This window comes from Ambystoma mexicanum, chromosome 12 (genome assembly GCF_040938575.1).
Source record: "Ambystoma mexicanum isolate Mex_15411 chromosome 12, UKY_AmexF1_1, whole genome shotgun sequence".
NCBI classification, from domain to species: domain Eukaryota; kingdom Metazoa; phylum Chordata; class Amphibia; order Caudata; family Ambystomatidae; genus Ambystoma; species Ambystoma mexicanum.
Window position 1 is genome coordinate 1,167,789,531 of NC_090936.1, and position 14,185 is coordinate 1,167,803,715.

General features: G+C 49.0%; 1 protein-coding gene across 2 annotated transcripts in view; it reads left to right on the top strand.

Moving 5' to 3' along the window:
• Positions 1-14,185, top strand: part of PLXNC1 (plexin C1) — a 1,076,103-nt gene that overhangs the window by 344,099 nt on the left and 717,819 nt on the right. For both annotated transcript variants that reach the window (XM_069629799.1, XM_069629800.1), the window contains exon 7: positions 4,544-4,625. In XM_069629799.1, coding sequence (XP_069485900.1) covers positions 4,544-4,625 — 82 coding nt within the window. The remainder of the gene's footprint in view (positions 1-4,543; positions 4,626-14,185) is intronic.

Below are 14,185 nucleotides of genomic sequence, written 5' to 3' on the forward strand. Positions count from 1 at the left end.
GGCGGGGACGTGGCCCACGGACCACAGCCCCAGTCAGCAACACTGAAAGACGTGTAGGCCAGGCCTACGTCTTTCAGTATTACTGACTGCGGTCAACTTAATGGGGCCTTGTTTTCGAGTCTCCGGCGGGCGGGCCTGGTGGTAGCGGGCCCGGGCCCGCCTACCACCAAGGCGGGGGCCGCCAGGCCTGGGCCTTTACCCCAGGTCCGTGTGCCAAGGCCCAACGGCCTTGGTCCACGCGGACAGCAAGACCCAGGCAGGCGTGCTGCTGCTGCCCAGTGCGGGCCGCGTTACAGAATCTCCAATCCATCCAAAATGTGCCGTTTTATATTTTCGGCATTTTTTGTCGAAAAATGCCGAAAATATAAAACGGCACAATTAGCATGATGCGGAGTGGTCGCTCGCGGGCCGCGGCTGATCAGCTCCACAGTGATGAGTGCCCTTCTCAAGCTGGGCGCAATGATTTCCAACTGGATGTCCCAGACTCTGCCTTCTCTGGTGGGGCTGAACGCCACCCGGCTGCCTTCCTCCGACCCTCTGGTAAATCCGGACTTGTCTCTTCCATCGCTGCCAGCGCTGAACCCCTTGCAGCTTTGCTGGAACTCAGCAGTGCCGGTTCGTTCCTGAGGCACGTGTGCAAACTTTCTGACTGCATGTTTCCCTTTTAACAATGACACTGCCCACTGCCATGATGCAGATGCCGGGGAGTTGAGCAGAGCTGTAGGATGCACCCGGGGCAGATGTTCAGGAGCTTAGAGAATTACTCAATATATGTTGCTGACAGGAATATTGCTTTGGAAAGTTTGTCTTCGCCTGACGATGCTGGTGCATTTAATTGACGTTATTGCCGTTTTCTTCTACAACATCAACTGCGCGTAAAACTTTGGGATGTGGTACCCATACTTGCCAGGTGTGTGTGTGTGTTCACGTTTGCCTTGCTACACACGTGACGTCGGGCAACTTCGGGTCGCATTTTAAGGATGTCTTTGGTTTTCCCACTAATTGCTGTGCTTAATGAATGCGCTCATGTATGTGTTTACTTATTTATTGAGGTGGTTGTTTAACACTGCGTGCACATGGCAATGCCATCCTGTGGGTAGAGGCCAGCTTTGCAACTACCTGGCATGCATGCTACATTCTGTACAGCATACCACTTGACGAGCAGACACATTTGTGAATGCAGAGGCGTTTCTCATATTCTAATGATTGTATTTGGTTACCTGTGTTTTTGGTCAGCAAATAACGCTCTTTGGAACAACGGCATCCCCTTTCTCCTCACTAGAAAGACTGAGCAGCACGGTCCTGCGTGAATTGGAGCAGCCCTGCAGAATACACTTTGGACAATGCACACTTCCAAAGGTGTTAATGTTAAAGGGTACTTGTACCGTGCACTATCACCATCTGAATGGTCCCCTGGCGCTCTGGTGGATCTGAAAAAAGTGTGCAGGGAGGAGGGAGGGGGTTAGTAGGGTATAGTGACAATAGGTAGAGCAAAAAGCAGTGAGCAAAGGAATCCCCACTGATGCACAATGTTTTTACCCTTGGGCCAGGAGGTTATGTCTGTGAAGGAGCAACATGTATCCACTGTCTTGAAAGAGAAGTAACTTGCTCTCCCTGTAACAAATGTCACTCTTGGTCATGATGGCTTCAAGAGTTTTTTTCTTAGACATTGTAGTAGTGAACTCTTGTGAGTACCTCAGACGTTAGCCCATTGCTCCATTGAAAGGTTGGGTACACTTTATGTGTGTGGTGCAGAGCAATCTGTTCCTCATCTGGGAGAGAGAGGATCTTTGTTCAAAGTCTTTTTGAAGACTTTGAACATAGCCCTCCAGGTTCCGGTCCTGGCTGGGTAAACCCATGATTTGAGCGTTGTTTCTTTTAGGTGGATTTTCTATGTCCTCTTGCTTTAGGAGCAGTTGTTTGTTGAAGGCTTCGAGGTTCTCGTGGATAACATTGCCAGATCATAGGACTGTTCACATGCAGAATTTTCGAGATCATCCTCACGCCTCTCCACCTCTGCTACCAGCTTGTCCTCGAGATCTTTTGAGAAAGCTCTACCTCTCTCGCATGTATTTCAGTCCTGTAACAGGTTTTGAAAGTTGCATTTTATAGCTGGTGCATTCAGGAGTGGGTCAGGGGTGGGTGGCGTGGGGATCTGGCCCGCTGTACTAACTTCTTGATTTCTTGTCTGGTGTTGCTCCTATTGTCTGAGGATTGTCAACTCTTGGGATGCTTTGTCATCTTGTTCTCCGATGTGGGCCTGTTGTATCGGGCCAGTTGTCAGGGGGCTGAAAATTCAGTTTAAGGCCCACAGCGCCAGGACCTCAAGGCCCAGCTTTAGCTTTGATTTCAAGAGTGATAAGGTGAGGAGAGAATCGCATTAGTTTGCTGAATCAAATCACGGAGCTCTGGCTATGGGCGCAGGCGCTGCAGCAATGGGGGTGAATGGGAATATGCCAGATTTAGTTATTTATTTTATTGGATATTTGTATGGTGCCTATGCAACAATTGGTGCTGCAAGGCGCCACAAGACAAACAAATGGGGGGGGGAACAAGGGAGAAAGATAACAATAACGGTCCTTTCAGGCCTTGTGACATTCTGATCGTGCAAGTTCAGTAACAGGAAGTGAGAGGGTCACATTATAACACACTGACCTACGGCAAACAACACACACCCTGCAGAATGTGCAGATGTGTTGACAATGAGTGCTTGGTGCAAATGTTTCCATCATTACTGACTATATAATGAATTTCTTTATGCATACACCATAGTACCAGCTATTCTCAATACAAGCTGCTGTAAAATACACCATCACACTTGCACACGTAAGAAAAACCGAATGCTTTTTTCATATTTCTGTGGGTTTTTTGGACAGTAAACTGCACATTTTGTAGGCCATTTTTCCAAAAATGTCAAGGGGGGGAGAACCCCCCCATACTCCCCCGTAACCCCTTTGGAGGGGTGGGCTCGCACGCTCGCTACTAAATTCGCCCTGGGAAATTTACGCCACACCAGCTTTCAAACTCACCAGCCGCCACTGCAACACACTATACGCATACCAACTGCGCCACCCACACCTGGTAGCTGAATGCTCCTTCCAACAGACCTCAAGCCTCAGTACACCTCTACAGCCAACTTACATACCACACCCCTGGCCAATGTGTGCCAGCTCCAGGGGCACCTGATGCTTCCCATTGGACACACATGCCAATGTGCTTTCGACACAGACCAGCACACCTACAAGCAGACACTCCTGCAGGGCTGAGGGTGATTCTGGTCTGCACTCATCATCACAGCAGCAAAGCTATCTCGCATTGTCCTCTCTCGCCACCAGCCCCCTCACCACCCCCATCTTCCAGATACACCAGTGCGCCTGGAGACCATGCAAATGTCAGCAGAGCAGGCATACATTCCAATAACAGAGCGTATTGGTAACAAGAATACATCGCTTTTGCAAATAATGAAAAGATGTCACCTGTCAACAACCCCTACATTTACAATGGGCCCCAGGTTTGGCAATTGCAGAAAAAACTGCCAGTGAAGTGGCGTTAATTCTGTTGCTGCCAATGACAGAATTCTTTTGCTGCAGCCTGCAACTTTCCCTCACCAACACATCACACGTGTGTAAGTAAAGTGGCGGAGATGCCTCCAGCATTGAGCTATCCTCCACTTTATGTACAAAGAAATGGATGAATTAGCGTGGGCAGAATTACCACCCGCGGTAATTCCACCAAATTGCTCATGGTATCAAAACAGCCCATCTGCAGCTCATCAGTGGGCAGATTTAGCCCAATTATGAATGGCAGTACAGTATCCGAGTGTGGCGGTAATTCCTGTGGGTGTCTCGGGAGCATAGCTAAGGAGCAACACGCTCGCCTTATAAACAAGACGACACGGACCAACACAGGTTCGATCCCCGGGTCTGCACTTACAGAGTACCGGGTATTAAGCTGAGGATAGCTCAGGGGCAACGCACTTGCCTTGGAAACAAGAAGCCGTTGCTTTGGAAACAAGACGTCGAAGAGCAATATAGGTTCGAAACCCGTGTCCGCGCTTATAAATTATATATAATCACAGGCAGACTCCAAATGGATGATGGGTGCTGTCCTTTTTTCAAAAAGCAACTTTATCTTTAACTTTTGAAAGCTGAATTGTAGTAAAAAAAATGTTAGGTGTTTAAAAATGAATTTTGAATGAATTTGTATGAATTGTGAATGTTGTTTAATGAATTGTATTATCTATTTTGTATTTTGTATACGTTAAAGGTTATTTCTTTAAATGTATAACAATTAAAAAAAATGTAAAAAATTAGGCCTATTGTACTAAAAAATATAATAGATGGGCTGGCGTTGAAAATAGAAGATAACAGAGATGTATTTATTTTCTCTGCGTGTCATATGCAGCATATGACAATCACTGCCTGCTTTACACACATGATAGAGCGCTCAATGGCAACGCAAACACGGTGTCACTGTGTGATTCGACCAATGTCGTCTTCTTAAAATCCGTGTTTCTTGAATGCATTTTTTCTTCTCTTTTTAGATATCACCGCTGAGATTGTTGTAGGCAGCAGGATTGTGTCCGAGCGATTTCATTTTGCGAACTGCAAACACATGCACAGCAGGTAAGCAGGTTCTGCACCCACCCTGCACACGATGTCAAACTTCCCTCCGATGCCTGGAATCGAATTGTGTAAAGGGCTACTCTCCCAGCTGTCTTAAAAGACAGGAGGGTGTGATGGGTTTCAGCTTAACAAAAGCTGTTTTTCAGATATCTAGATAGCATAGCATGTTCATTTATCAACGGTCATTTTTTCGATTTTTTTTGTGCCAATTTTCTTTTTCTGTATGAACTCATCGAACAAAAAAAATGTTTGCGGGGGTTCCTTCCATCCTCCCGTCCATTATTAATTTAACTGTATTCCCTACCCCTCGACCAAGTATATACCTTCACCCACCCCTCCCCCTATGTTTTTCGATGAGTTTTTTCGAAAAAGAAATGTCATCAAAAAACCCATCGATAAAAAGATTGTCGGTAAATGAACGCTGTACTGTCTGGATTGTAACAAACCCATTTTCGATGTAACTTTCACGTGGGCAGTTGTTTGTTCCTGTTCCTTTTAGGTACTAATGGGCACCTCAAAACTTCTCTACTGAATTGCTGCTAAATATATTGTGCTATATATTTCCTAACAAGTGTGCAAAATTAGGTTATTCAGTCTTGCTTGGTACAAAAGAACTGTTTCGCTCAGGTTGGTGATTGGCTGGGCATGGGGGTGGCAGTGAGTGTGGGGTGGTGGCTACACAAGGTTTGGCTTTTCTGCTGTCAGGTGCTTCTGGGCGCTTCAATGTTCCCTTAGCACCTGGTTATCCCTTCACTTTCAAATTGCTTTTAATGTTTGATTGTCCAGAAACTATGATTGTATTGGGATGAGAAAGGATCGGTTTCTCGTGGTTCAAGGTCTCCCTGGAATATGAAATACTGTACGTCCCGACATTCTGAGGTTCGAGGAGCTGGAATGTTCTATGAAGCTGCTGCTCCATATCTCTGGACTTTCCATTGGGTGAGAACCAGGACATTGCCCGGTCACTGGTCTTTCAAAGAGCAGTGAATGTGCACTTGTTAAGTTTAATTTCCTTCTAATTATGCAAACGTACTCGTCTAAACCCAGAAGCACCTGAATTTTCAGGGGATTCAGAGTTCGACAAACCGCAAACTTTTTAAAAGTTTGGGCATTAAGTTCGAGTGTGCTCATCAACAGCTCACGATGAGGAACGTTTCTGTAAATAATGGGTTCCACAGGTCAGAGACATTTCTTTCAAAGGAAAGAAGATGGCAGCTTGCAAGACTAACAGTTTGCATATATTGGTGTGGCAGTCTGCTCCTCCTGCCCCCTCTATTCCCTGCTCTTCCTCTGGCCCTTCTTCGGCCACCTCTCCTCCCTCCTTCTCTGCCTGTTTCCCCTGTTCTCCCCAGACAAGGTTTCTAGACAAGTCTGATCTATGAAAGTCTCATCAAAACAGGTTCAACCCTGTTCTCTAAAACCATCTAAGACCACATTGACACCTTGGCCCCAGCTCTGGCTGACTTCTGCAACCACTCCTTCGCCTCTGGAATCTTCCCTTCCTCTCTGAAGCACTCCCTTGTGTACCCTCTTCTTAAGAAACCCTCTGCCGGCCCATCCTGCCCGGCTAACTATCGCCAAATCTCTATCACTCCTTTCCTGGGCAAACTCTTGGAAAAGCTCGCCATCTCCCAGCTTAATCTTCACACTGAATCTGTTGGTTGTCTCCATGACCATCAGTCTGGCTTCAGAGCTGCCAGAAGAAAAGAAACTGCTCTCCTGAACATTCGTGAAGACCTGCTCTCCAACCTCGATTCCAACACCCCCTGTGTCCTCATCTTACTTGATCTCTTGATCTCTTTTCGGCCTTTGGCACGGTCAACCATGCCATCCTGCTCAACCGTCTTCGTGATAACCTGGGTATCACTGATCAGGCCCTGGCTTGGCTGACCTCCTTCCTCTGTGATTGACCCTTCCAGGTACAACCTGGGTCCTTCCTCTCGTCTATCTCTACATGTGGTGTTCCCCAGTGGTCCAACCTCTCTCCCTGGCTGTTCAACCAATATCTCGCACTTCTTGCCCACCGCATTGCCGCTCTCTGCCCCAACTTTCAGTGCTATGCGGATGACACTCAACTGATTTTCAGGCTCCCTTCCACCACTTCTTCTCTTTCTCTCATCTCTGACTGTCTGTCTGCTATCCAGGAGAGGTGTGCTGCCAATGACCTCTGCCGTAATGCCAGTAAGACCGAGATTCTCCCCATTGGCACACCTACTCCCTCCTTTCCTGTCACTCTCTGGCCGGCCTCTCTTGGCCATCTTCCTGCTGCCACCTCTGAGGCTAAAAACCTTGGGGTCATCTTCAACTCCACACTCTCCTTCTCTCCTCACATCTCTGACGTCTCTAAGAAGTCACACTACAAGCTACACCTCCTCAGAGGTATTCTTCCTTTCCTCTCCTTCCCCCAGAAGCTCACTGTCTCCAGAGATCTGGTTCTCTCTAGGCTGGACTACTGCAAGAGCCTCTTTCTAAATCTGCCTGCTTCTACTCTCTGCCCTCTGCAACTCATCCAGAACAGGACTGGGAACTTGTCCTTGGCCTCAAGCCCAGGGATCGTATCTCTCCAGGATTGAAATCTCTGCACTGGCTCCCAGTGGCTGCGAGGAGTAAGTTCAAAACCCTCTGCTTGTCCACAAGGCCTTCTGAGGCCTGGGACCTCAATACCTTCAACTATCCCTTCCTAAATATCTTCCTTCTCGAGTTCCCCGCTCATCCGCCTCCAACTCCCTCAAGGTCAGTCGCTTTTACAAGCATCCAGTTGGTGGTAGATCTCTTTCTTCGGCGGGGGCCTCCCTCTGGAACAGCCTGCCTGCCTCCCTGAAACTTGAGGAGAACCACCTCCGGTTCCGGAAGCACCTCAAAACCTTCCTCTTTGCCTCTGCTTTCTCTACTCCTCTCCCCTGCTAAACTCCTGGCTGAAACTGAATCTGCACTGGTCACCTGGCTACCCTCTGATCTCAGACCCAGATCCCCTCTCCGCCAGTTGCACGCCTTCACTGCCTCCCTGGCAACCCCTGCACTTTGGGACTGTTTTCTGAATCCCTACAGTACTACTACTAGCACTTGACACCTGATGTCTGCACTTACCCTTGCCACCAGCTGGCTGCACTTTTTACTTATTGGTTTTATTTAGTCTATTGATGTTACTGTTGATCCCATGTACTGCACTGCTCCCTCCCCCCTGCCCTTTTCCCCTTCACCCTTCCCCTGCACTTTTGCAATCTCATTGTCACCTGGCCTAGTAAGATCGCTGTCCCTGTCTTCCCTCTGTTTCCCCCTCCCTTGCCTCGTTGCGCCTTGAAACACTTATGTATAGGCGCGTTATAAATGTCATATCATATCAGATGGTAAGCACAATTAACACTTTGTATGTAGCTGGTAAAAGAAAGTCATCCTTAAAGAAGCATACTCTACATATGTGTTGTGGTGTGCTGCGCCTCCCCGGGTGTACGTCTACCATGAACACCTACCATTGCAATATTACCCAGTTAAATGGAGCTCATGCCTGCAAGGCCAGAGGAATGAATGGCTGTACTGTGTATGCTTGGCATGTGACTGAGCTAGATGATAGGCCTATAGGCAGATAATGCAGTTAGACACAGTCCTTGCTGTTGGAATTGGTGTGCAATCTGCAGGGTTGAATCTTTGTGAGATAGATCAGTTGGTTCATGCATCTGCTACAGCCAATTGTACGTGATCATTGTGCCAATGTGACAAAACTGGAAGGTACCTAATAGGGCTTTTAAGATGCTGATGTTGGAAAATGTGTGCCACTTAGCTCAGGAGGCTGTGAACTGTGACTACCATGGCCCCCCACCGTTGACTGTGCTGGGTAGGGATGATGGGAGTTGTAGTGCAACATATCTGGAGAGCCAAAGGCTGCAGACTCCCAATTTAGCTGGGGAATCATACACTTGTTATTTACCACCTTTGGGTTATGGAAGGAAAGTGCTTCATAGTGCTGCATCGAAAAGTACATGATCATATCTATCATACTAAAGATCTGTTCACATGTACCATGTGCACATGACATTTTAATTCGTACAGCTTACGGTCATGCACATCAGACATGTATAAGCACCCATGCATGCAGACACTGCCATGTGTTGGACTGGTCCATAGGAAAAGGCTGGTGATACTGACACGCCTATAGGGCTTCAGCAGAGCTTTCCATATGTCAAGCTCAGCTGCAAAATGCTTGTAGTGTCAGGTAGTGTCTCTGAACGGCCAGTAGCGCTAGGGGAGAATCAGCGAAATGTCAGCCTAGGGCCCCCGTAGGGCTGGAGCAGTGATTGACATTTTTGAGGGTCAGCTATAAAATCGCTGCAAAGATGGTCAAGGGTAGAGCCCATGTCAGACTAGGGCCTGTGAAAGGCTAGTAGGGCTGGGGCAAAGGCTGACATTTGGAAGGATGGTAAAGCCTCTACTGAACCTCGCCGAGGTACATGTCTGCTATGAAGTTCACATACTGTAACATTACACATCTTAAGTAAACTCCTTTTACTCGCCCTAGAAGTATGAAAAGTACACACAGGCTGGCCTCTAACACAGCGACCCACATTAACAGTCCTTACTTTATGAACTTATGAAGAATGAAAGGGTGTTCAATTCATGGTAGGACTCAATCCCGTGGTCTGCACGTTGCACACAGATCTCTGCAGCAAGTGCATTAATCTACTGAGATATCTTATTGCTGAGTTTCTGCTCTGTCTGACATTCAACAATGCACATCACTCTCATTTGCCCTCGCTATCGCACCACGAGATTCATCGGAGGGTCCAAGCCACTTCTAAAACCTTTGCCTAGTCCTGATAGGGAAGCATGTTCGGGCAGCCTTTAATTCGCATTCTGGTTTCATGAATGTCTTGTTTTTTTATTCTTTCCTATTTCTCTGTCTAGGACAGCTTCATCCATTTAATTGTTTTTCTTTATTGGTCTGCAACATTTAATGATAAATCCTACACTTCCACAACACCTTTCAAGGTTAGGTGTGAGAATTAAATAAATATTGCACTAAGCATTTTACAGAAAGGCCGCACCCTGTTACTATCCAATGGTTCGCTCGCTAGGTCAGTCGCCTGTGACCCCGAAAAGACCCTCGTTTCCACTTTTCACAGGATGGCAGCTATGCCCATGCCAGCGTCTCATCATAATTCTAAACTCCAAACCTCACCAACACGAATCCTGAAACCAGAAATATCTCCCTCGTTCATCGCAAGATGCGCTTAATATCCACAACCAATTATATTTTAATGAATTCACTTTTAATAATACACCATCATATTTTCAGGAACTCATTTTTTAATCAGGTATATCACCAGCAAATTAATCGGTCAATCTGAAACCTAGCTCTTGCGGCAAATATACCAAGATTAGAATTGTAAAGTAACCCAGTGCTTGACTAAGAGGAGGTCCTACTGCTTGCCATCATTTCCAAATGGATGACATGCCAGTATTATATGTTGGCATGTTGAGGTCACAGCTCTGTGGGAGATATTGATGCTGTGTCTGCTATGACCGAGAGCTGACTATGCCCTATGAAGGGAGAGCTCTCAACCGTAAAGGGGCCAAGGTCTTCCAGTGCTTGCGAGGGTCGTTTTGATCCTCTGTCTAGTGCGTGATATTAGCGATGAGTCCACTCTGTGACACAAAGCCATTCCTTTCCTTTCCTTTATCATATTTGTAATGGGCGCCTGGGTTCCCAGAGGCTGAAGGGCGCAACATATATACATGGAGGAAGAGGCAAGTACGCAGAACCAGCCAACCAACCAGAGGGGAACGTCATGGCAATCATCTAAACAGCAGTGTCTTTAGGTTTTCTCCTGAACAAGGCTGTGGATGATTTCTCCTGCATCAGGGTCATTTCCAAACATGAACGTTTGTGAAAGGAGAGGGCGGTGAGCCAAAAAGATCAGCTCCATCGTAAGTGCCAAAATAGGCCAAGGCCTTCTCAAACTTCACCGAAGGAAACCGATCAAGAGATTCCCTTTCACTGCTCTTAGGACGAAAATATAGGTCCTGATTCCCAAAGGAGAGCATTAGCCCCCGACGTGGTGGCCAGAGCTGTCGCGCGGTGGCGCAAAGTCACCCACGTCGAACATTCCCAAGTAGCTCCATTTGATCAATTCCAACCAGCACCAATCAAGCAATAATGATGGTGTAATGGCTCTTTGCCCAAGTTAACTTTAATGAGGGCCAAGGGACGCCACCCTCAGGTAATGATCCGAGGAGGGAGGCATCATTGCTATTGGAGCATTACACCCGATGAGGGTCGAATGCTTTGTTTAAAACAAAGAAATACAATGCACCCTCTCTCTGGAAAAAGTTACTTATGCAGGTCAAGACCAGTCTCTTCCTTCCTATGCTTCAGGAAGGTCCTGAAGCCCTAACTCTTATATCTTACCAGTCACTGATTGCTCCTCGCAGCCTTCTAGAGTTAACCCCCACCCCTACTCCCTCTACCCATCCCAGCTCTATAACTCCTGAACCCTACTCCCTCTACCCATCCCAGCTCTGTAACCCCCACCCCTACTCCCTCTACCCATCCCAGCACTGTAACCCCCACCCCTACTCCCTCTACCCATCCCAGCTCTGTAACTCCTGAACCCTACTTGTAACCCTCTAGGCGCTATGTTGCTTCCCAGGGTTCCATGTCGTTTTTACGACGGGTGTTTTGCCGGTGGAGTTTTTCTCAAAAACGTCTTCGAATTTTAATTTATTTGGGGGAGTTCTCCCCTAACCCTCCCTTCATTTAAGTATTTGTTTTATTTCCCACCTCCACCCCGCCCCCCATAGGGGCCTAAGCGTGGGGTCTAGGCAGCAATCTCAATCCTCACCACCATTGATAGTGTATAGTATATATGACCATATGGAAGTGGTATCCAGTGATATAAACGAACACAATTCAGAGAATGATTTTATAAGGAAACAATTCTAACGAAAAACTATCGATTTAAAAAAAGAATATATATATATGGGGATGGGGTAAGGGGTTAAAATGTGTGGGGAGGCGGTTGAGGTGGGGCTAAAATCATAGGGTAACAGGGGGATTGGGGAGGACCCCCCTAAGATTTTTATTTTTTTTTAAATCAATATTTATTCGTTATACATGTTTCGTTAAAAATAAATTATCTGGAGACCACCAGGGGGCGCGGAGCATGCAGGACATGTAAGCATCGCGCTCCTGATAGCACCGCAGGGACTAGTGGACTTCTCCAGTCCCCAGCCTGGAGTAAGGGGCTGAGCCGGCGAAGACCTGTCCCCTGATCAGCTGGCACCACCCAGAGAGTACCTGGGGACTCGCCGTTAGGACCCGCCGCAGCGTGGCCCGGGGTCCTCACTACAGAGGAACCCAAAGGAGTGCACACGAGCAGTGGGTACTGGTGCGGGCCCACGACACCAGATGCTGCCGTTCCCGCGGCTCAGCGAAGAGGCCCGTGGAGCCGGGCGCCCCTCCCCCCCCAGTTGCGGAGGCACGTCTGGCGGAGGCGTGCTGGGGGACACACCGCACTGGTGGGGGCTCGGAGTGGGGCTCACATGAACGTGGCCCCCCACGGACACAGTGAACCATACGAGAGCCGCGGGCTGAAGAGGACGCAGCCCGGGCTCCCCGCCCTGTAAAAGTGCATTGGAACGGGGGCAGCACAGAGGAGTCCCCCCAGCTTGCGGAAGAGACTCCCTCCCAGCTGGGGCCCAGAGCCCGCTCCCAGCCCTCACCCAGCACACGGAGGCCGCAGTATGCCGGCCCCGCAACAGACAACGCCCGGACGGAAGCATCGGCCCCGTGGACGCCACGGAAGTGCCTCTGCCTACCCGGCGAGGCCCAGCACAGTGACAGGGAGCAGTTGGGGAGCAGTTGGAGGTGAGGAGAAGGTGGGGGTGAAGGGACAATTGAGTGGACGAGCCATCTAGGGGCAGCCCCAACCCCAGGGCCCTCGCCTTGGTAATACACTGGAACGTCTCCCGGTTGGGGCGCGACGAAGGGAGGTCTGTGCTGCCTGAAACCCACAGATTCATCTTGGGCCAGTACCTCGGAGGCCCTACTCAGATCAGTAGGCCCCGATTAGGGCACAGCACCACTCACGGAGCCACGTGCCCACATCGCCCGAGTTCCCAGTGGTCTGACCACTGAAAGGGCCTTGGACCATCGACCCTGACACCGTCCCTCGCAAGGGGAATCCTGTTAGCAGCACCGCCCTGAGGTGCGCCGGAGGTCTTGGATCCTGGAGCGATCCCCAGTTCCCGGGGCGATCTCATCCCTCCAGCGCTTCCGCCGTCCTCCCACGGCCACGAGTGCGGCCCCCAGGAACACCATAACTACCATACCAGCGGGCAGTGAACCCCCTTCCGCGGCACTCACCAAAGAGGATCTCAAGGACATTCTCCAGGAGATTGAAGCGATTCGCACAGACATTCAAGCCTCCATAGTGGACCTCAAGGGAAGGGTGGATACCTTGGAGGATAAAATGTAAGGGATGGAAAATAATCACCTCCAGGCAGACCTGCTCCACATGAAATATGAGGCAAGGCTTACGAACTTGGAAATGAGAGAGGAGGACATGATCTTGAAGATGGATGATTTGGAAAACAGAGAGCGCCGAAATAACCTGCGCATTATGGGTGTGACTCAAGAGAGAGGGGAAACTACGGCGGATGTGGGGAGGAAGGTCCAGGGTCTGATAAACCAGCTCTTTACACTGGAGGGCGGCAAGGAGGTCCAGCTGGAAAGAGCACATCGAGGTGGAGAGGGTTCGGGCGGTGGCCAGAGGTCCATCGTAGTGTGGTTCCTCCGCTATAGAGAGAAAATGGAAGTCCGGAGAAGGCAAAAAGACTGGGGAGCTTTGTATTTGAAGGCGATACCATCAAGATATTTCGGGACCTATCATCCCTCACCCACAGAAGAGAATGTCGTCCACTCACCCAGTGGCTCACAAGCCAAGATATCAGATATAGATGGTCCTTCCCCTTCGCCCTTTCCTTTGAACGGGCTGGGGTAGACTACAGAGTGATTAGTGACAAAGAAGCCTCGCAAGTATTACAAGTGCTTAAGGGGGACGCCCCGGAAGGGAGTAATTTGATGGAGACTCAAGAACCAGGCGGCACCGTGAGAGAACCGGTGGGTCCCTGGTCCACGAAGAAGAAGACAAAGGGCAGGAGAAATTTCAGAAAACCTAACACTCCGACGTCCGAAGCTGAAGGGGACTAGGAGTGTAAAGATAGATTAACGAGAAGATTAAGTTTGGCTCGCAGGCGACCCCGGCCGGGGACACAGATTTTACCGAGAGAACTGCGGTGCAGGAACATGCACACACCCTGGTGGCTTGCCTGTTGGCAGGCGTCTTGGACAAGGAAGGGAGGGGAGAGGGGTGGGAGTTGATGGTAAGGGGCTCGGGACACGATATCCACCACACTTCAAATGGGCACGGGGCAGCTCCGACATGATCGGGAGGACAAGATACTCAAGAAGGAAAAGCAATGGTAGACAATGAAAAAAGGGGCCGGGTCGAGTCACTCAGAGTGGGTTCATTCAACGTCACAGGGCTCAACTCCCCGACAAAGCG